The 23512-nt window shown below is 42.8% G+C and overlaps 1 protein-coding gene across 1 annotated transcript in view; it reads right to left on the bottom strand.

Moving 5' to 3' along the window:
* LOC124606427 (midnolin homolog) overlaps nucleotides 1-21074 on the bottom strand; it is a 248025-nt gene extending 226951 nt beyond the window's left edge. The window contains exons 1-2 of the mRNA XM_047138412.1: nucleotides 20576-21074; nucleotides 20219-20306 (exon numbers count right to left, since the gene is read on the bottom strand). Of these exons, the coding sequence (XP_046994368.1) occupies nucleotides 20219-20306; nucleotides 20576-20859 (372 nt within the window). The 5' untranslated portion in view covers nucleotides 20860-21074. The remainder of the gene's footprint in view (nucleotides 1-20218; nucleotides 20307-20575) is intronic.
* Between the last annotated feature and the right edge of the window lie 2438 nt (nucleotides 21075-23512).

Genomic DNA, 23512 nt, shown 5'->3' with positions numbered 1-23512 from the left:
CTCAAGGCTTATGTTTTTTTTGTAGTGAATGTTTTCCTTAAGAGAAGGACTCTTGGTATGGACAATTTTGGCTCCTATCTCCTTGTAGCTTCTTCCCTCACTTTCTTGGCAGGTAATTAAAACTGCCTTCATTTCTCGTTTTTTAGATTTTTATTGCGGACTATAACCTTTGTTTTGTATCTTGGCATATGGAATTCCTCCTCCCTTATTTTACGCATTATGTCCAGGATTTTTTTGCAGGTCTTCTTTACTGTCAGTAATTAATGTTATATCGACAAATCTCAGCATGTATTTCAGCTCCATGAATTGTTACATCTATCTACTACTCTCACCCTGTCAACTGCCTTCTGTATGTACAGATTAGATAACTCTGGGAATAGGGAGCAAGTTTGCCGTACCCCTTCTGAATGCCGATTCTTCTTTATTAACACAGCGAACTCCGATTTGTCGTATGTAGGTATTACATATAAGTCTTCTCTCTGAAGCTGATTCCAGATTGGCGAAGGATACTTAATAATACATTCCAGTCAGTATTAAATGTTTTCTCAATATCTACAAATTTACTCTTGCCCTTATGCAGCTGTTTTTCGCTTGCCTCAGTGTTAACATCGCTTCTCTTGTTCCTATGCTTTATCTAGGTCTACAGATAATTGTCCCCTGTGTTTTCCATTCATCCGGGAACAATTCTGGCGACTATTTCCTATGCATGGCACAAAACGCAGGAGCAGAGAAATGACCAACTGGGTCCAGGGAGTGGACGGGAAAGTGCTGGAGCAGAGCAGAGGTGAGGTGAGGCAAGGCGGCCGTCAGCGGAGATAACTGCCTTTGTTGTGAGAATGGGTGACGACGCGAGGCGTGGGCGCGCCGCGCCGCAGAGAACAAAGGCGGCCGACTGAGGCGCCCTACCTGGCCTCCCACGTGGCAGGGGGAGGGGGGGGAGCGGGGTGGCGGTTGCGTGACGCACTGCATTCCTCTAGTTCTAAGTTATAGGGGTCTGATAACCTCAGATGTTAAGTCCCATAGTGCTCAGAGCCATTTGAACAGTTTGAACCCTTTTTTTAACTATGGTTGCGTAAGACACCGAGGTGGGGCCTGGACTACCACTGCCAACTGCAGCGAACAGTTTTGCTATAGCCCTGTCAAATGCAGTATGTATTTGTACTTCAATTTGCTTTGCGTTGTGGATTGCTTGTTTTTATTCTTATTTTGAAATGAGTGAAGAAACTAATCTGTGTATAAAGGGATTTGAATGCGGTCTCGTTACAACAGAAGTAATCAGCGTGCCCTATGACAGTTATTTCAGTTCCGCTTTCGTGGAAGCGGAGACCGCTGACTTACCTGGTACGATCCTACTGTTCGATATTTGCTGTCGTTGCTCCTTCGTAATGTCTCTAGAAGATGTGGCAGCACTCAATTACTCGCACTGCTAGCCTGCATCACTTTGCAGATGAACTTTGTGTAAACTGAGTACGCCCAAAAAATCTGCCTTCCATCCACCTTCCGTACAACCGATTTTATGTGCCCGTTTTCTACCATATTTAATACTTTCTGTAGATATTTGAACTATAACATGGGCCTCAGGTTTACGACTTTTATGTTTCTCCTCGCTGAGAACATTTTACATTTATCCACATTAAAATGAGATGCTGGTTAGTGCATCCAGCAGAAATAATTTATAGTCTCTCCAATCTCTTTAGGCTCACCCAGCGGGGATATTATGCTGTAGACGCGTATCACCGACAAGCATTCAGATAGCATTGCCGAACCTACCTGATAATCATCCATGCACGGCCAGCATTACTTTCGTTGCTGTTGAAAATTCGCCGTCTTAACGCACTCGACACTATTAGTTACAAATTAAACAGCGTACATTTGAAGAAACGTATTTTAACCTTTATGTTGGTAGGACTATATTTAAAAGCAGAACTAATTTACTAACTTATTTTTTGTGTCGTGATGGTTGTTTCTCAGCAGAGTATGACAGTTTCTACACCAAACGTGCACATGTTATGGATTTGTTTATGCATAACTTCTCTGGTACCAATCACGATTTTCTTTCATTCGTATTCTAAACTGTGCGTTTCAGAATGATTCCCATTTTCAAGTCTTTTTCTGTATACTGCGCCATTTTTCATTAGTTTTAATTTGTAAGGATCTGCTTTGTTCTGTTGATTTTATTGCACTATATATAGAAACGCATTTTTTTATTATTATCGCTCTTTAAATATAGTTAGTGGCATAATTTGGAGCCACTTACACTTATGGTACGCTTCTTCTGTACACAGCATACCTAGAGAATTACAAACTCACATAAACAGTTACAAAATGTTTTTATGTGTAGTCAGAGAATGTAGGTCTTCCATGGCTTGGTACAGAAGATATTTATCTTCATCTGGGTCATGATTTGCTTCCGTCTATTTACAGTGGTGCTTATTTCTATGTGCTACTAGTTTTCAGTAACATTACATCAACTGGGCTGTTGGGTGGCCTGACCTTCCTACTTCAACCAGTCATGTCTCCCCTAAGTGGCTTCACAGTGTTCACGTACACTGCCTGGGCCTGCTACCCACTGGAATTTATGTTTCTTATAACCATCCAACTACTGCGGTTCTAGCGATTCGAACGCCATCCGAATGTGAGAAAACTATTTTAGTGAACCAATGTTAGATCAGTTATATGTATACAAATGAGGATGCGAGTAAATCATCTAACGAGTGTGTGTGAGACCCTGTAATAAAGATATTACAGCTAATGCAGCAAGCAGAAAGTTTAGAAGATTTTCATAATTTTACGATATTTTATCGGCACTATTATTATTTAAGTATACTGTAAGCATTAGAAGAAATTCACGGATTCACTTTAAAGTTTTCCATTAATAGATATAAGCGAATCTTGATCCAAACTTAATATCTTCTGTACAACGGCATTTCGTACTCTGTGGAAGACCTATAACATTATCGCTTAAGTACATCTGAAAAGATCGTAATTGTTTATGTAAGTTTGTTATCCTCGATGTACACGGTGCACAGAAAATTGTGTTTAACCATAAGATAACTAAGTACAAGTTTTACCAAATTTCAGCAGTAACTATATGTAAAGATGAACTCAAAAGTTACGGGTTTTTCATTTATGAAGTAATGACAGCATAATAAAGCACCTTTTCATACTTCAAAGCCAATACGAAAAACGACAGTACACAAAAAACGCGTTTTAGAATGGGAATCATTTCCCGAAACGCGTTGTGTAAAATAAAATCTTGACTGGTAGCAGAGAAGTTAATCTATGAATAAACCCATTGTTTTCACAATCAAGCTTTCACCAATCATTTCTAATAGAGCTTGGTGCTTGCGTGATTTGTAACAGTAAAAATCCGAATTTATCGTGTTTCATATTATGGTTCGTCGATCCACAGCTCAAAATTCAGGAGAACACAGCGGTTACCTGAATACTGGCTCGACGTGTCAACCTGAATCTTTAATTTGCAAGATACACGTACAACGTGCAAAAACAAGCTGTACTGCCCAGGCGTTGCTTTTCTGACACGATGTCCATTTTTATAGAGCAGCTTCTTTTCCTCTAGGCTAGAATCCAGCATTAAGCGGACCTTACGTATGTATCGTCATGTAATTCCGAGCATCCGTTCTTTCACAGTAGTTTTAGTCCGAAGTCCTTTTCCATCACTTTCGAGTGATAGTACCCGCGTGCTAAAAGCTTGCACACTACACAATGGGCTGTACGCTAAGCACATTTGTTGCTGTTGTGCCGCCCACACTTGTTGCTATCTACGACTTAATATTTCGCCAATGGGAAAACGATCTTATCCACTGTAGTCATAAGCTCTCTGTTTTGAACAAAATAAGGGTAAATTTTCGTGAGAAGCGGAGAGATAAGTTCCGTCTTTATTTTGAAACCATCTGCTATTAAATGGTGTGCTGGTACGACGACTTTAGTTTTCCATTAAAATTGTAATGCTTACTTTATTATTCCACTCTCGGTTGCTCTTTGTGGCATACGCGAACGGTTGTTCACCTTGTGCCTGCTCCACCCTGGAAGGCCGGCGCAGTCGCTTTCCCACGGTCGACACCTGGCTGGAAAGGAGGCGCGGGGCGGTCCGTGACCCGCCAGCCCTGCGCCCAACCTCCGGGCCCCTACCGCAGGTAGCAACGCCACAGCCCATCACGCAGACAAACTACGCCTACCAAAAAGTTTCTCACCATCTTGGATCCAGTAGCCCGACTGGACCACTAAACAAAAATTTATTCACACTGGCTTCAATCGTCACAATTACTATTTCCGCATTCTACAATTTGTTTTCTGTCTACCCAAAAACCAAACACGTATGCGCAGCTGTGTATAAAGACAGCGCCATCTACACTGGGATCTACATTGGGTTATTTTTTCCACAAAAAATATACGTATTCATAGCTTATTTTCTATTTAAGACTGTCTTATAGCTTACCTGAGACTAAATCGTTCAGATGGAATTTTACAGACTGGCTTGCTTTTATTCGTTTTCAGTTTCACAGCATGTCACCTGCATAGTAATCCGAAGACTTTAAAGATACCTGGTTTAAAGCTTCCGATTGTACTCAAAATTAAAGGTAACCAATCACGATAAAGGCCTATCTTAATAGAAATTACAATGGCAACATCAATATGATTCGATAAAAAGGGATAATATACATCCACTTTGCCTAAAGAGAAATATGATTATTTTTTGGCTGAAACAGTGATCCATGTTTCGTCCTTTTCCTGTCATATTTTACATTTGATGTGTTTTCTTCGCTGGCTCTAATGCTGTTCACTGTTCATCCCAACGTTCTCAGTCATTGAGAGAAGCATATAGTTTCGCCGCTAACTGTGAGCGGTTACAGTAACAGACTCTTTGAATATGGAGCTGTAAGTTTACTAAATCTTTTTTCTGTGTATGAAAACGGCATTTCAGACGGAAAAACGCACAGAACATACCATTGCTACCTTTGCGAAAGCATTAAAAATAAATATTCCGATTACTTTGCATATGACAAAAACGCATGAAAACAAGCTACCTCCACCTTCACAACTAGCGCAAGCTTCAGACAAGGAAAGTGGGGATGTGTGCACATGATGTACTTTTTAGGCCTAAGATACGATAGCACGTCGCAATATAATGTATACCAGTGACACACTAGTGTCAGGGATGCAAGCCCTTGTTAGTCACCCCACCAGTAAAACCAACTCGATTCTGCACAGAATGCAATACTTTTAGCTTCAAATTCCTGACTGCTTCAGAAAAGAGAAATATCAGGCGTTTGAGTAGATTAATTTTGGTCGGTAACTATATGAAATATTGGAAATCAAATCTGCAGCCCCTGTAAGCCGTTAGACAACCTACAACTGGCACCGTACACCATGAATCATGAACCGGACTTAAGCTGCTAAGAGGCGACTCATCTATTCCCACCACTAGAGCCTTCGAACTGCTTTTGCCTTCTCATTACATTTTTCTGTAAACTAGTTTCATGAAGCGAATGGCACACATTTCAGCAATACCTACATATCGAGATACACTGCGGCAATAACGCCAATAATTACACCGCTAAACAATACATGCTTTCAGCAAACTAAGGGAATAAGCTACTGTAATTGTGAAACAACAAAACGGCACATTAATATCTACGTTATAACCCTGAATATTAACTTTCGTGTCATCATCCACTGAGTGCTGTGTTCGACATAAATGCGTCGTTTTTATGATGTATTGCAATCTGGTTATAGCACTCTTGGTAATTCAACCAATATCACGAAGTCCGCACTTACGAACCGAATTCCTCCGGAAATCAAAGCAGCCGGTTCATAGTAAATTACTGTGCAAGATCTGAAGGAGCTGATTTCTTATCTCCAGTGATAAAGCAACCTGTTCCCGAAATGGCTGTTCCGCGAACGGGTATAAGGTAAGGCTCAGTAACTAGTTTTCATTCCACTTCTACATCGTAAACAATGTTACCTGGCCCGGTACCATAACTGACTATACAATAGCTGCCTTGGACATACAAAAAATTGTACCATCGCTCCTTTCTGGGAATGGCAGCGCTTTCTTGGTGCACCATCTGGACACAAACTCTAGACTTATTTTATTAGCACCTCAGCCATGCTGGCGATGACGCCCAAGAACGTGAATGGAGCCTTCCTGAGTTACAGCGTTACATAATGTGACTATAATAAGCACAGCGACGGAAAGTCCCCTTGCAACGAGCAGTGACGCTAAATGCAGACTGAACGCTTTCCCAGCTTTAAACAACGGTTCCACTTTATAGGAACTTAACATTCGCGAGCATTAGCAAAGAGTAACATATTCAATAATGACAAACTGCCTATTGGCTTCTGCCGGTGGTGAACCGGCTATGAGGGTGAAGCTTTGACAATGCCAGCCACTCGTGCTGGCGAAACGTCAGAAAAATCATTAGATGAACGTCGGCCGAAGAACCCGAGACAGAAGCCAATAGGCAATTTGTCAACAAGTGGCCACGAAAGCCTTAACAATTTTGTATATTCAATAATGCCATCTAGGCATTGACGCCAAAGACGGATGTGCAGGGACACCTGTATTAGTACTCCTCGGTTAACCAAACGCAAATTTAATCGCAGAATATCACCCCAGATCAGACAAAAATGATAGTTTACCGGATGGAATGATTAGGCAACTTGATAAAATTCAACTGTTGCGCATTGAAGACACGTCCCTTGGTTGTCAGAGGGGCCCCACCCCATGTGTCGTTTATACTAGAAGTATCTGGACACAATATGTAAAGAAAAATAGGAACTGCTGAATACGTAATTAAAGATATTGAGCTGGTAAATGCACAATTTATTCGCGTAAAAAGGTGCTTACGAAAGTTCACGTGACCATGAATCATAGACGATTGCAATTTGTTAATTATTTCATACAAAACACAGTTTAATACTATCGCCACCAGCGCGATGCTAGAAAAAACTGTTGTCCCCGGTCATATAAGAGTTAGTCGATTGCAATCATAAAACCGTGAACATTATTTTAATGCAACAGGAAGAGGGAGCACAAAACTGATTTAACAAATGGGAGAGGAAAACAAAACTTAGCACCAGGGAAACATTTTTGTGGTTATTTAAACGGTGATTCGTAGACAGTGACTTCGACACTAACAAGGTTAACTCCCCATCGCAGCCACCACCCCCACTCAGATTTAGTGGTAAAAGGGTCCAGTGGACAGCCCATCAAAAACTGAACACAGATCAAGAATGAAACCACGAAGATTTACTGAACAGTGGAAAAAAGGCAAAATAGAAACAGTGAACATCAAAGCATAGGAAGTGCAATATAGGGCAGCTTGAAAAAGAAAGGCGTCGTGGATGAATGGTCAGTGATGGACTGCCAAGGGGGAGAGCCGTGTTCACACCTCTTTCATGCCGAACTTTTTTCTTCGCTGCTTGTTTTGTTCTAATTTGTGTGTGTCGTGGTGTAATGTTCGTTTTCAACAGCGAGGTGTAAGGTAGGGACTTTTAACGACACTATTCTGCACAAATACTGTATTAGCAGCCGAAAGGGAGTGCCGCTCGAATGGGAACAGCAGACTTTGATGACAAGGCAAGAAATCAACCGAATCCTCCACCGGAAAACACGTCTGGAGTGTCCTACACCGCATTAGTAACAATACGTGTGTAATATGATGATCTCTTACCGACGCAGCCAATTTGTACGTCTGTAACTGAATGAGATATGCCTCCTTGCCCGATATAGGTACTAGTATGAACGTGAATGATCACTCCCCAAGGAAATGAAGAAACAATAGTTCATCACGTAAGCTGCAACAAAGGAACAAACAGTTTCATAATCACAGTTTCTCTGTGCTATTGCCAAAAGATGTTTTTAACGTTTTTGAAGTTGCATTCTGTTTAGGTAGTTTTGACTAATTCGTTAGTTGTGACATAGTTCACACCCGTTTGTTGTTTTCATTTCTATGAGACGTCTACGTGGTATCTCGCCTGCTTATTATGCATCACATTTAGACATGCGACGGTAACCACCACAAGACTCATTCTATAACCAACGTATAGTATGGAAACTGCCAAGACTACAGAAAGAGAAACGTTTCAATGACCAGACTGTCGGTTCATACTGTTGTGAAAAACAAAAGTAAATGGCACGGGGGAGTTCTGAACTCGGGTCGTCGGTATTACAACACAACTCCGTGACCAGTTAACTAAGACGCCGCGGCCGTTCCAGTTCTCTTCATATGATACCTAAGATTGGACCGTTCACTTTTTTATCTGTATCGAGTTTTTGACTGGCTATCCTCTGGCCCATTTTACCACTAAAGCTGAGCGGGGTGCGAAGGGAGTTTCCCTTTTAAGATGCGCGTGGTATTAGAGAAAGAACCATCGCGAGAGAGTGCGTACGACACCAGGCGGATTCTTACATCGCACAGTCTTCGAGATCACGGACTTCCTCTGTCCGGCGGTGATGGAGGCTAAGCAGCGATGGTGCTGTTCCTCCTTAGACTGCTCTGTTGTTAGTGTGGCCTCTCGATGGGGTGGGCCTCTGGCTACTTCGCTGGTTTGTCTGGCGAAGTAGACGGTTTCTGGCATAATACGCGTATGAAGTCTGGATTCTGATCAATGAATCCGTTCATTCCTTCCACAGTGAAGTTCTTCTCGAGCTCCTGGAATTGCTGGTATGCTGGATGCTGTTGTATTTCCGGGCGCACTTTCCCCGCCGCCGCGCCCCGGGCTGAGACCTCAAAGATGTGTTCCCAGTCCGTGGGCGTGAAGACAGGGTGTTGGTTGATGATGGCCAGGTCCTTCCTCGATACCAGTCCTCTAAGAGTCTTGTTGTTCCTCACTGGTCCGTAAGGCTGGTGAGGAAGGGCGACCACGCTACTGACATACGTACTTCACTACCGCGTCCACGTAATTGCATTCTTACCACGGCTGCGCTGTCCCTGGCTGCTATGTGTGGAGTGGAGCCGTGTGTAAACCACGCCTAGCTGCTCCTGCACCAAGTTATCAGACCAAGACTGTCACTCCAATACATTTGTGGCCCGCTTCAGACCTCCGAGAAAACCCCCGTACAGTCTTTACGGCTAGTCACTAAAGGGGCATAAATTTCCACCATTTCGAGACCTCCAAGCACAACCACCAGCTCCTACCAACAAAATATATTCGCTTATCCGTATCGAGAATTCAGAGCAGACAAAGTAAACATCTGCCGGGAATGCTTGTTTGTTGGAAGTCCTCTGACTTTCAACGGGGGTTTGACACCGCATTCTCCCATTGTAGGAAACATTCCAGACGTCCTTCTGTCCAAATGTTTGGCCTGTGTGGACATGGGTCTTAAGTGCACAACAGGACATAAAGTGCTCGTAATCGGCGGATTCCTCAGGGCTCTGACTACCTGTGTCCCGTTTCGGTGTTCACCATGCCAACCGCACTTAAGTTAGCCTTCAGTTCTATTGACACCTTACGGCTGGATTTAACGCGAGTGCCTCCATCTACCCAAGTGTCCGGTGTTATGAGGACAGTATAGTGCTCAGGTAACCAGTTCCCCTGCAACCGCAAGAATGCAATTACCTGCGCACTACCTCAAACAAAGTGAACTATCGCTCACGCAGAACATGACGAGATGAAAGGAAATATTACACTCTTGGCTAAGGTCGAAAGGAACACGAGTACAGAGTTCATAATCAGTTGGATGGCGAAGGGGCGATAGCGAGTAAACCATTTCGAGAACTATCCCTGCATTAGTGAATGAGAATGCAGAGCACAAATATAATAGTCTACTGTCAACCACTGCGTCCCCTCGTTCTGCAATGCAGAAGTGACGAGAGCGCAGGGAGCGTGATTCTTTTTTTCTTTCACTGTGAAGAAATTTTTAAAAAATTCTAAGAACCTGCTGTTAATTATGCTTGCGAAAACTAAGTTAATATAGTAACACAGGCAACCCTCACGACAGCTTCAGGCAGGCTTGTCAACCTAAAGTTCCGCAGAGTGTGGAGATTTCTCCCCGACGTCACGAAAAATTCAGGAATTTTGGAGACAAAGCATCTCTGGAGAATAGTGCTGCACTCTTACGGGCATATGCTCATATTATACGATGTGCATCTGCTTTGCCTTTTAATACGAAGTGCTGGTATACTGGAGGTTATACTGCATTTAGCTAATTCTATTCTTTCAAGTAAGAAGTATCCATTGATTATATCTATGTGGACGGGACTTTCGCACGAGCAACAAATGACAGCAACCGCTGTCCAATGGAGGCGGTAACTGGTATGTTTATCTTAGTCAGGCCAATTAAGAAGTCAAGCTCAAATGATGTACTATTTCTATACTATTTTACAGGACTGCAGACAAAGGTTGTAAATATAATAGTCACTGAATAAACAGCAAAATGTCAAACTGTGGTAGCATTGATCATTAAATCCAAGGTACCTTGTTATCAGTGTACCGCTGAATCATGACTTAAGATGCGTGTTCACAGACTCTCCTCTCCTTGGGAGGGAGGGGGGCGCAAGCTTTGTGAAGAATATGTGAAATTTTAGACACATTGCCTTCGTATTTCCCATGCCTAGTCTGAATGGACGAATAACGACGAAAGTTACGAGAACTTTTCAATAAAGAATGATCGTAATTATTTTGATGGTCAATTTCTCGCGCTAAAATTTAATATTATATTCTGTTAGCTTAATGTGCAACAAAGACGCCATAGTAGTTTCACTGTTGGGTCTCCTGGTTCCCGCTTGTGAGTGGCAGGCAAGGTCATGGGTTCAGTATCGCCTACCGCTGCAATGGAGGTTACACGTGAGGAACAATATGCGGCACTGAAATTGTGCTTTCCTCAACAAATCTTCAGCTGAGGCCTATACAATGTTACAAGATGCCTATGGAGAGTTCTTCCCTACACCACAGCTCGAATATGGTTTAAAAAGTTTAAAGAGCTGAGAATTTCAAAGGAAGGTGGACACAGTGTTCCAGTTACTGCTGTTACGGAAGAAAAAACAGCTGCTGTCACAGAGAGAATCGACTAATTTCCTGACTTTCTGAAATACTGAACATTTCATTGGGTGACACCAGCACGTTGTTGCTAAAAATGACACATGGCACTTATTTGTGCGCCATAGGTTCCAAGACTGTTAGATTCCCGAACAAAAGGACATTCGCGTGCAGTGCAGTTAAAGTTGATATTAGACGAAGATCCGGAGTTTGTTTTTCGAATGTAATCACTGATGATTAAACTTTGCTCCATCATTTTTATCCTGAGGGCAAACAGCAGAGCTCAGAGTGGAAGTCTCCATCACTAACTCCCAAAAAAGCAAAAGTGTTTGCTCCTGCTGGGAAAGTTATGGTCATCTCATTCTTTGATATTCATGGAATGGTTTATCAGCATGTTGTACCTGCACACACATAACTGGAAAATACTATAGGGATATCCTGAAAAGCATTTCAAGTCCATATCAGGCGCAAAAGACCACATTTTCGTGAAGCAGGCTGGGTGCTGCACCACGATAATGCGCGGCAGCATATTGCCAATGTTGCTGCTGAATGTCTTGCAAAAACCAACGTTAAGAGCATTCTCACCATCCTCCCTATAGTCCGGATTCAGCCCCATGTTCTATTCTCTAAAATGAAGAAATGCCTTCGTGGGAGCCATTATCAAACATCAGAAGCAGTGGTGAAGGCTGCAGAGGAGATTTTGAAGGTCCTCTCAAAAAAATGGTTTCCAGCATGTATTTGAAGACTGGCAGAAACTCTGGCACAAGTGCATCGCATTCATGGGAGAATACTACGAGAAGGACCATCAAATTATGAGCATAAGAAAAGGTATGCTGTCAAAAAAAAAAAAAAATTTGAACAGTCCCCTTACAACTAATTTTTCGCGGATTAAATAGACAAAGTATAAATCAGATGCTGATCGACATTCGTCCCATACTTAGCAGCTTGTGAATGTAACTGTGCTGAGGTGCACGTTGTAACTAATTCGCTACCTCTTAACTGTTCACCACATCTACACTGACTTATGCGGACACTCCTACGAAAGCAGTATTTACCACCAGTTTAAACGATGGCATGGTTTTAATGCGTTGCCACTAAAGTAAAGTCCAAAAGGTGAAGACAACCACAAAGTCGCGAACAAACACGCGGTAACGGCAAAGGTAGGAGAAGCACTACGTCCAGTGACTACACACACACACACTTGAGACGCAGAAAGAATGCTGAAATGGGGGGGGGGGGGGCGAGCTTTGTGTTGTCAGTAGAAAAGCAACAACAGCAGCACAGCTCGGTCAGGGGAGCTCAGTTACTCCTAGAGTAACAAACCAACCCATCAGGAACATTTCAGTTATTTACAGCTGTCCGAGTCGATTGCTCGTGCGATTTAACTGAAGTGACTCAGAGCAACCATAGTTAAACCAAGACTAGGCAGTTGCGTACTGAACACTGCAGTGCAATCTTATAGTGGAACTGCAGCTCATCACCGGCACATTTATGTAGCCAATGGTAAATAACGCTTCAGATGTAAAGAGCGTCGCCAATGGCAGCGGATGGCTGGGAAGACACGATTTGAAATGAAGAATACACGTTACAACCTGTGGCAATCTGAAGGATGGGTTTGGAGAATGCCTGCGGAACTTTACCTACCATCGCGCATAGTGCGGTTAATGAAGTACGGAAGATGTGGATGTTACGGTATGGGAGTGATTTTCGTGGTTAGGGTGTAGTCCGCTCACGGCGCTTAAGAAAACGTTAACTGCGACGTATCACAGCATTGCTTACTGCGAACCTGTGAGGCACAGTTTGAGGACGACGATTGTTGGTAGAAGCATCACAAAGCGCTGTGCAAAGCAGCATCTGCGAAGCAATGGCTTGTAGACAGTAACATTCCTGATATGAACTTGTTTGCCCAGAATCACGACCCGAATCTAGCGGAACACCTTTGGACTGGGCTCTAATTCGTTCCAGACCCCAAGCCTGCAATAAATACCACTACCTTCTACGCTTTCGCCTGTTTAAGAATGGGCTGCGATTCTTTCAGACATCCAGTAAATCACAGGAAGTGTCCTCCGCAGAGCTATAGCTGTGGAAGGTAAACGGTGGACATATCTATATTAATGTCTAATATGGTTTAAGGAGACTGTATCCCCTGACAGTGATGTTTCTGTAATAAGGGAGGTACAGAATCCATTACCTCGCAAGGATGAGAAAATCTACCTGTGTTGCACACTAAGAGCTTCACTGTGTGGCAACTTTAAGCAAACGCGGACGAATGATATCCAGCTATAATGACGGGAGGAAACGAATTCAATCAGAGGTGAAAATATCACAACCCAGAGAAGCCACCGATAAGTCGTACGCCGCATATGTGATTCACGAAACCGTGTTGCTGGCGGGTAGAAAGAAATGAAATGCCCCAGATGGCAAGAGACGGGGAGGGGAGGGGCGCTGCAGCAGGATGTCGCGCTGGCGGCCACAGTCGACCGGCCGGCGCGACGGTCGATAGCCGTTGACGTCACGACCAGCCGGCCCGCCGCAGCAGCCTGCCGCCGCCGCCGCGGCGACCAAGGTCAGCCGGCCGCGCTAGCAGCCTCTCCAGCGCGTCGTTGCGACACGCGAGAAAGGCTCGCTGGACGCCTACAGTCTCTAGTAGGCACTTCACGTCCAATCCCAATAAAAATATTTCAGTGCTCACTGGCCCAGTGCTTTAATCGCTTCTAGCGGCGTTTTTAATGTGGGCACTATTAAGCTGCACTGACGTAAGTACGCGTTACACGGTCTGTCACCAGGTAACTGGCTGGGATAGTCAAAAAATTAGACGAATGCAACGGCATTCCACCTCCATTAGGACCATGCCTAGTAAGCCACTGTGGTGTTCAAACCGACCTTAGGATTTATTTCTGCATTACCTTGTTATATCCACTACCTCCAATACAGAAATAATAAATCTAAGAAAACATGGCGCGTTCTCATACATGGAGCTTCTCAGTTCATCAGAAGTTGAACGCAGCACAGTAAAGTTATATACGCAAGCAACCACCTACCAATAACTCACTGAAGAATTCTAACATTAAGTGGGATTGTATCCGCGTAGACAAAAATCCCACTACGTCACAAAAGAAATTCATGTACGGGCTACCGAAGCAGCAGAAAAACCATTTACCCACCAGAAAGGATGGTTTACACTATGCCAGCAATTCAGTGAAATAAGTTATTTAGAAGCTCTACTTCGCGACCAAGTAGCGAATAAGTCAACGCGCATTCACAGATCTGGTTGGCAGTCCTGTGTCCACTGTTGTCGCATGTGCGCTGCAACATGATTCGGTATACCGGAAGAGGTGGAAGAAGAGATTGAAACTAAGGAGATAAAGAGAAAATGGGTTGGGCAAAGATTTGAATTAGCATCCAATTTGCTTCTGAAAAAAACGCAACTGCATACCGACCTGATACTTCTGATTTTCTGTTTAATCTTCTACTGAAGCCCCCATTTTCCCGTCTTTCCTGCTTAGTTAGTTTTTTTAAATTTTTGTACAGAGGACATTCCACGTGGCACAAAAACTCTTACAGAAACAAAAACCGTTGTACCGTCACTCCGACGAGCCATGTTGCAGACCTACAAGCAACAGTGACTAAGAAGAGACAGCGGAACGAAGACTGTTCACACGGGTACAGTAAAGCTCATAGGCAAGTGAGCTGGGCTGGGGGAAGCCACTTCACTGGCTACGATTATTCGATCTTGCCGATCAAACAATTTAACTCAATTTTACTAGACGTCGTTCAGAAACGTTTAGTTGCTACCTCATTTGACATAACTAAATTACGGCCGAGTGTGAACCAGCCTATAGTTTTTTATACATTCGTCACGGACAAGGTTAACAGCAGTCAAATTTGAGGACAGAATTTGTGCTACCAAGTTAACAACGTTCTTACCTTACACCGTAGAAAATAGATCTTAAAGCTTTCTTTTTACATATACCAACTACTGATCATGTCAGCATCAGGATACTAACTAAGAACTTTGTTATACTTTCGAGTCCTACAGTATCTTAAGTCACTAAGATTTAGTGCAATCAAGACAGTTTAGTGCAGTTTGAATTCATTTACCCATTCTTCGATTCCATTAGACAAAACAATGGTAATTCGTGGCTTAGTTTGCTAAAAGATTCTTCAGTTGCTTCAATGTGATATCAAACGGCAATTGGTAGTCTTGTGGTATGATGCACTTCCCAAGTCATTCGCTAGGTAGCAATATTTATAGCACACGCTGAATGTATTTAAATTTGCGTTAGTATTACTTAAGCTTTCTGCTTAATTTTGTAGCTTGCTGTGTCGTACAACAGTACTTTTTTTGAATTGCTTACATTTGCTTTAATGCCCTCTTAGCCATGTGATACATGCTTCTATAGTCTACAAATTTTTATTATAATTGATAATCCTCATGTTTTAATTACATATCGTGGATTTTCAGGACAAATGGCAGTTCTTACGTTTGTTTCCGCTTATATGTTTCCGCTTATATTCTCAAAGTTCGTGTGAAAAGGCAGAGTAATGTTTCAGTGTCACTGTGTGTTAGGTGAGTTCGTGGACGGGTAATTAACGTATGGTCCTCAGTCAAAAGACTTGTCTGATGGGGCTCTCCAAACTAGCCTACCTTGTGCAAGCCTCGGGGCCAAATGAAACTTAACTAGTAGCTACATTGAAAGCTCGGACTTTCCTGTCAATGCTAAAAGATTCTGTTCGTTTCTTATTTCTGTCGAGAATCTCTTAATTCAGTCCTCTGTGAGACTGAATCGGTTCCTGGGGTGTTTACCTGACTATACGGTATCTCATGTAATGTAAATGGATGGTGAAGATACGGACACTCCTACGGCTAAGAGACAGCGTGTTTACTTCAAGTGTGTGTTGGTTGATCTGGAGGAGGGAACTAAACAGCAAGGTCGTCGACCTATTTCAACTGATTAATAAAAAGCTTTTACTTTGGTACATATTTTAACGAGCGCGTGATCCGTTTACACTACATACCATGAAATATGTTACAGTGGTAGCCGAACGATAGCTATTCTACGATCTTCTCGGAACGCCAGACTTTTCCGCAGTCTATGACCAGTACGTCACGCAAGTCCGGCTATTGAACTGTAAACTGATGTAATTACTGTGTCGATAAAGGCGAGAATGACGTGTCAGCATGCATCGAAGCATTGTGAAAATGCAACGTCTTCATTTCGCAGAAAAGGCAACGTACTGTACTTCGGTTCAACGCCACTGCTGGTTTATAGACACCTGTGATAAAAAAAATTTCTACCGAGTTACGAGAACTAGTACCTTTACTATTACCAATGCGAAAAATGTCCCTATGTGTATATGGTTTATATGCTGCACAATATTTTCGAGTTGCTGGCTTACATATTTTATATATACTTAAAATCGATATAAGTGGCTGTAGGTAACGTATCTAGACGATGAGTCAGAAGGATTAAAGAATAACTACAGAATGAATCTTTCGAAATAAATGTGTTCTGACAGACCCCTTTCTCAATGCAACTCAAAGATCAGTCTTAGTGTGACGAAAAACTAAGAGCCCTTTTATCTGAAAAAGAGCTACACCATCCAACTACTGCAGTCTAGGTCATGTCAACTAAGATCCCAAAGCAAAATACAATGGGTTCGCCTCAAGCAATCCAATCAACCGTCGAAAATGGGACATCAGCTCGAACTTTACAAATTAGATGCAAGGTACACAGCGTTTGGAGTGTGTACTTGGTACTTCATCTTTGAAATTAAAGTCCCGAAGTTGGTGTTGGGACAGCAACCAACCACAAATTTACTTTCAGTTCCTTTATTCAAAGGATATCGTTACCGGTTTCGAATCTTTGTGATTCATCCTCAGACGGTTTACACGCTTTCTTTATGACATGGTGTGTTTTTTACAGATTAATTGTCCTAAAATGTAAATAATACAAAACTATAAACACGCCACACACAGATGGTTGCGTTACAGATTTTCGTTGCATGTGACGTGAAATGTCCGTTTGGTGTGTGTTTTCATAACATTCGTCCAACAGATGTGAATACATTCCCACTGCATTATTATTGTAGCACAAAGTCCTGAAGTGACTTACGTTAACGTACAACAACGCGCTGGCAATTTTCAGTGCGCATATTTAAGGTCCCTACCGAAAGTAAATCTTGACACCAAAGAATCCTGCAGTTTTAAAACTTTTTCGTAATATTTTGGTTACAAACACCTGAGCTCATTAGTTAAATTAATACTGGCAGGCCTATAGTAACATAATGCTCCCTTAAATAACGTTGGCAAGGTTGCAACAGCTTTACTCATTGGCCACGAAGTAGTCGCGTCTCGTAATAGCTTTTGAACAGTAATTCCGTCAGATTATGTGAGGTTTGTCGAATGACTAGCGTATGAACTATGAGGTTTGTTGTCGCATTATCTGACATTTTTCATGTTCAGGTGGGGTGAATATTGCCACTGTAGAATGGTAGCCGCGAATGTTTTGACTTTCAGTGATTTTGAACGAGGTAACAGATTAGTATGTGTCCCGATAACTAACCCGTAACATCAAAGTCTTGGTGAAACAAACTTTCCGAAACACTGCCGAACTATACGTTTACGACATACTTCCTTCGTGCGTTACAAGTCTCAACATAGCTGTCGCGGCAGATTGAAAATCTTCCTCAATCGCACAATTAAAGTGCCACGTTAATTGTTGCAGAGGCAGAAACCTATGGCAGCTACAGTACACCTGCCATTGCAAGGCTGCGTTACAAGCATAATCAACAGAGACCATATACCGTAGGCCCATAATTATAGTTACCGCATCGTGTAGTATATTTTCAACAGCAATTAATTGCGGCACGCTTTCCTGTATTTCGTGGAAATATTTACGGGAAATAATCAAGGGGAGCTGCCCCTCCCCATTCCCTCGAGGGAATATTCAAAACGCGCTAGCTTTCTGCCCTGCCACATACTTATAAATTCAGTATCACTTTGAAAACACTAGAGTATAATGGATACTGACTAACAGCTAGTCTCAAAATTAACTAGCCATTAACTACGAAATTAACAAGAGTTACCCGTCTTAACTCTTATGGATGTGCTCTAGGTAATGATCACACACTTCTCACATATGACTGCGAGCACGATATAAAGTATTTGTTCTTTGACTTTATTCTCTGGTAAATCTTAGCAATAGGCTCTAGCGAGATTCCCCACTAGTGTTACATTTCAGGATACACGTTGTCCTAACGGAAGACCGAGACTTAACTTGCAACCTAGCATTTTAGCTGGTTAAGACTGGTGCGATACCAAAAATATAGCCGTGTCTTTTTTAAGCGTACCGATGTGTTAGTACCGTGCACGAGGGTTTCGGTATCGGTCTATTACAAGTTTACTGAGATTTCAGTCTCCCGTTGCACTGTGTTCCTGAACAACTATTTTCGGTCTGTACATTATCTGGAGGGCTTCATGCCTTACCAGTTTTGACCCAGGGTGCCACATTTGTGAAACCTTGTTTAGGACCCCATCGTCTAGTCACAAAAGTACTATTTATCATAGGTATATTCTTGAGGTTATCAACACAATGTGACTGAGTTTTTATTTGGGCTGATGTAAAAATCAACGTAGTATTTCTTAGATTTTGTTGCAAACGCCGAGTCCGCTTGTTCTTTGTTTCATTGATAGTGGAGAGCTGTAACAATTCCGGTATAGGATTTCTTCTATTTGGAATCATTGGCTCTTCTCTGAAAGTGAAACTTAGCAATGTTACCATCTGTATTGAGGATACGTTACGAGACCTTCCACAGCAAACTGTACACCGATGTATTAGCGACTGTCTGAAAGGTGGCCTCTATTTGTGATGCCCTGGATTATACTACTATAAGTGTCCAATGTTGTATATCTACCGCTGAAACAAATTTGCTCCACAGCTTTGAACGTATATCCCGCCTCCCAACAAAGTTTTCATACACTGCCACACTGCCAGGTAAGTGTTTTGCGGCCCCTTACAGCCTATTACAAGCCCTTATCCGCTACCGAAATATGGAGAGTCACAGTATTGTGCGAGATCCTTTGCCTGTTTGACGGCTTTACAACAGTTCAACGTCCCGTTCACATTTACGTGTGGACCACATGCTTTTATTTGGATAAGAAGGAAATCGGCAGCATTCTGTTAGAAGGAATTACTCTAATGTCTCTTAAAAGATTTAGGGAATTCGCAATAAGCCAGAACCTGGGTGGTCTGCGGGAATTTCCTCCCGAATGAGAGTCCACTGTCTTAACCAATGCTCCACCACAAGCATGTATCCAGATTCGACACAAAGTTCAAAAGTGGCTCACTATTCAACAAGCATCTCACATGTTATCTGCGAAACAAAGTTAAATATTTAACGAGTGAATCTGACGTACATTCATCTCGCCATCTACAGTCTTGTTATTCTACTTGAGCTGTCCCTGTTGGTCTTCAGTGCTTTGTCAGCTTTTTCGGCAGTGTTTTCCTGCTCAGGAAACTTTACGACGAGGCAATTTTTTTCTGATATTCTATGAATAACAGACTTCTATTGAAGAAATGCAAATACAACAGTACGGTATCCGACTTCCGTTTCTAATTATCCGTGAAACTGCTAAAACCACCGTTATGCGAGTGAGCAGGACGTCGGCTGTAATCCCATTTCTTCTAATACATCAATTTGCATGTGGCGAACCGAAGTCTTGACAATACACCTAGGAACACAAGCGCCAAGCTTCTAAAGGCTACATCTGATCGTAACCTACTGATAGTAGCTTGGTAAACAGTGGTGATATGGGCCCTGCCAGGGTGTGGCCAAGGCAGCGGGCACCAAGCCTACCTCCCCTGCGGACCCCAGAGCACGACGCCAAGCTCCCGGGACAGGGAGATGCCCGCCGGGTGAGGGGGCGGTGGAGAGGGGCGGCGCTCAGCTTCTGCTCGGCGGACAGCCAGAGCGTAGCAACAAAGCCACGCAACAAGCGGCAACAGTGCACGGGGACTATCACCAAAAAGAAGAGCCCAGAGCATGTGAAGCCGAGAAACCACGATTTCAAACGACCTGCAAAATCTGTCTAGCCGGGATAGCTTAGCAACCCAAGGAAGAACAGTAAGAAAGGCGACAAGATACACAAACGTTCACAATTCGTCCGCTACCCCCAAAATGTGTAATGCTGAAGTATGACTGTTCTACTCACCAGTAAACCAGTCTCGACACTGGGTAATAAGGTTAGTCTGCTACCGTCCACAAGCTGGTTTTCTTGCAAAGTTCCTTCGCGCAGTTGCCTATAACAGAAAGGCTGTATCAGCACGCTCTAATGAGGTTCACAAGAAGTAAAAACGTGCAGTTATTCTAAAAGGTCGCCCTCTCCGAAACCATGACGTCCCTAATTTTAAACTAAGGCGCCCTGAATCTTAGAGAAAATACATTCTCCCTTACATTAAATGAACAACGCTTGGCCTATTCATTAGTTCCCCGTACCACTTCTCATACCAAGCAAACACCACGTAGCCTACGCCGGGAGGTTGCGTATTTAATAAGACAGCTGTCTCACCTGTCCCTGTGTAACAGGCATATGCGCTCCTTGGGCACTTTCAGCTTTTTCGAAATCAGTTTTTTCAGTGTCTCAACTGTGTCCGTCTTCGAAGCCTGTAAATCGAACTGCCCGCCCGTCGTCGGAGTGACCCTGACGGTCAGGCTTGATGACGACGACGAGGAAGACGCAGACGCCGACGCGGCGCAGCCACACCCCGGGTGCGGCGAGGTTGCCGTAGTCGCAGCAGCCTCCGGCTTCGCTGCTTCCGACGTTCCACCGCTGCTCGCACTGCCACTATCCATTGTCTGCGTGTGTCTGCGCGCACTCACGCACGAAGGAGCACACGCACACACTCTTTACTAGCCGTGGATAGCTTACTTATTTACTGCCTCGGCGCACAATTTTCCAGCAAGTGTCCGGTAGAAAAACTCAATTATCACAAAATAAACGTAAAAAAAAAGTAACCGCACTAACTACACTACTCCCTAGGGCTTGTACCGCACCCCACCACCTTCCGTCCGCGACTGAGGCACGATCCAGTCTCGTATCCCTCCCACCGTCCGTGGTGTAGAGAGGCGCGACAGTGGCGCCGCGGTCGTCGCTCCGTTCACTTGTTCAGTAACAACTGTGCGCTCTAGCGTCATGTAAGCGAACGTACATCCTACCCAAATATGAAGACTTTAATGCTTACATGACTTTGATATAAATCTGTTAAGAAACCTAAATCGTAAATAAAAATGGATTTTGTGCCTGTAAAAGTTCTCAGCAGGAAAATAACTCCACTAAAACGTTTGACGAAACATGCGAGAACGTCAGGGATAACTCAAGTAATTCATGCAAAACACTGTAGATGGCGGGCTCTACGTCATAAGTGTTCGCTCATTAAATATTTAAATTTATTTTTTACAGAATAAGATTTTACTGCATGTTTTGCAAAGAGACGATGTTAAAGGTCTAAAGGACAACGTTGGATGATAAGCGAAATGTTTCTGCTGAGTGAAACTGTGATAAACTAATGCGTTCTTGATAGTAGTAGATCTCCAATTCTGCTATAAATAACAGCCTCTACAAATGTTCGGCAACACGACAATTTTGCTTTTTTAATTTTCTCTAGAAAGGGTTAATTTTAATTAATTAACCCACATACATATAATTGAAACATGGATTTTCTATGGAAAGGGTCTTGTGGTAAACTCCCATTCGGATCTCCAGGTGGGGCTACTCAAGAGGATTTCATTATCAGGAGATCGAAAATTGTTCTACGGATCGGAGCGTGGAATGTCAGATCCCTTAATCGGGCAAGTAGGTTAGAAAATTTAAAAAGGGAAATGGATAGGTTAAAGTTAGATACAGTGGGAATTAGTGGAGTTCGGTGGCAGGAGGTACAAGACTTCTGGTCAGGTGACCGCAGGGTTATAAACACAAAATCAAATAGGGGTAATGCAGGAGTAGGTTTAATAATGAATAGGAATGCGGGTAAGCTACTACAAACAGCATAGTGAACGCATTATTATGGCCAAGATAGACACGAAGCCCACGCCTACCTCAGTAGTACGAGTTTATATGCCGACTAGCTCTGCAGATGACGAAGAAATGTATGATGAAAGCAAAGAAATTATTCAGATAGTGAAGGGAGACTAAAATTTAATAGTCATGGGTGACTGGAATTCGTCAGTAGGAAAAGGGAGAGAAGGAAACGTAGTAGGTGAATATGCATTGGGGCTAAGAAATGAAAGAGGAAGCCGTCTGGTAGAATTTTGCACAGAGCACAAGTTAATCATAGCTAACACTTGGTTCAAGAATCATAAAAGAAGGTTGTATACATGGAAGAAGCCTGGAGATACTGAGAGGTTTCAGATAGATTATATAATGGTAAGACAGAGATTTAGGAACCAGGTTTTAAGTTGTAAGACATTTCCAGGGGCAGATGTGGACTCTGACCACAATCTATTGGTTATGAACTGTAGATTAAAACTGAAGAAACTACGAAAAGGTGGTAATTTGAGGAGATGGGACCTGGATAAACTGATTAAAGCAGAGGTTGTACAGAGTTTCAGGGAGAGCATAAGGGAACAATTGACAAGGAGGGGGGAAAGCAATACAGTAGAAGAAGAATGGGTAGCTTTGAGGGATGAAGTAGTGAAGGCAGCAGAGGATCAAGTAGGTAAAAAGACGAGGGCTAGTAGAAATCCTTGGGTAACAGAAGAAATATTGAATTTAATTGATGAAAGGAGAAAATATAAAAGTGCAGTAAATGAAGCAGGCAAAAACGAATACAAACGTCTCAAAAATGAAATCAACAGGAAGTGCAAAATGGCTAAGCAGGGATTGCTAGAGGACAAATGTAAGGATGTAGAGGCTTATCTCACTAGGTGTAAGATAGATACTGCCTACAGGAAAATTAAAGAAACCTTTGCAGAAAAGAGAACCACTTGTATGAATATGAAGAGCTCAGATGGAAACCCAGTTCTAAGCAAATAAGGGAAAGCAGAAAGGTGGAAGGAGTATATAGAGGGTCTATACAAGGGCGATGTACTGGAGGACAATATTATGGAAATGGAAGAGGATGTAGATGAAGATGAATTGGGAGATATGATACTGCGTGAAGAGTTTGACAGAGCACTGAAAGACCTGAGTCGCAACAAAGCTCCGGGAGTAGACAACATTCCATTAGAACTACTGATAGCCTTGGGAGAGCCAGTCCTGACAAAACTCTACCACCTGGTGAGCAAGATGTATGAGACAGGCGAAATACCCTCAGACTTCAAGAAGAATATAATAATTCCAATCATAAAGAAAGCAGGTGTTGACAGACGTGAAAATTACCGAACTATCAGTTTAATAAGTCACGGCTGCAAAATACTAACACGAATTCTTTACAGACGAATGGAAAAACTACTGGAAGCCGACCTCGGGGAAGATCAGTTTGGATTCCGTAGAAATGTTGGAACACGT

The sequence above is a fragment of the Schistocerca americana genome, chromosome 1 (assembly GCF_021461395.2).
Source record: "Schistocerca americana isolate TAMUIC-IGC-003095 chromosome 1, iqSchAmer2.1, whole genome shotgun sequence".
Taxonomy (NCBI): Eukaryota; Metazoa; Arthropoda; class Insecta; order Orthoptera; family Acrididae; genus Schistocerca; species Schistocerca americana.
This window is presented reverse-complemented; position numbering and strand designations above follow the sequence as displayed.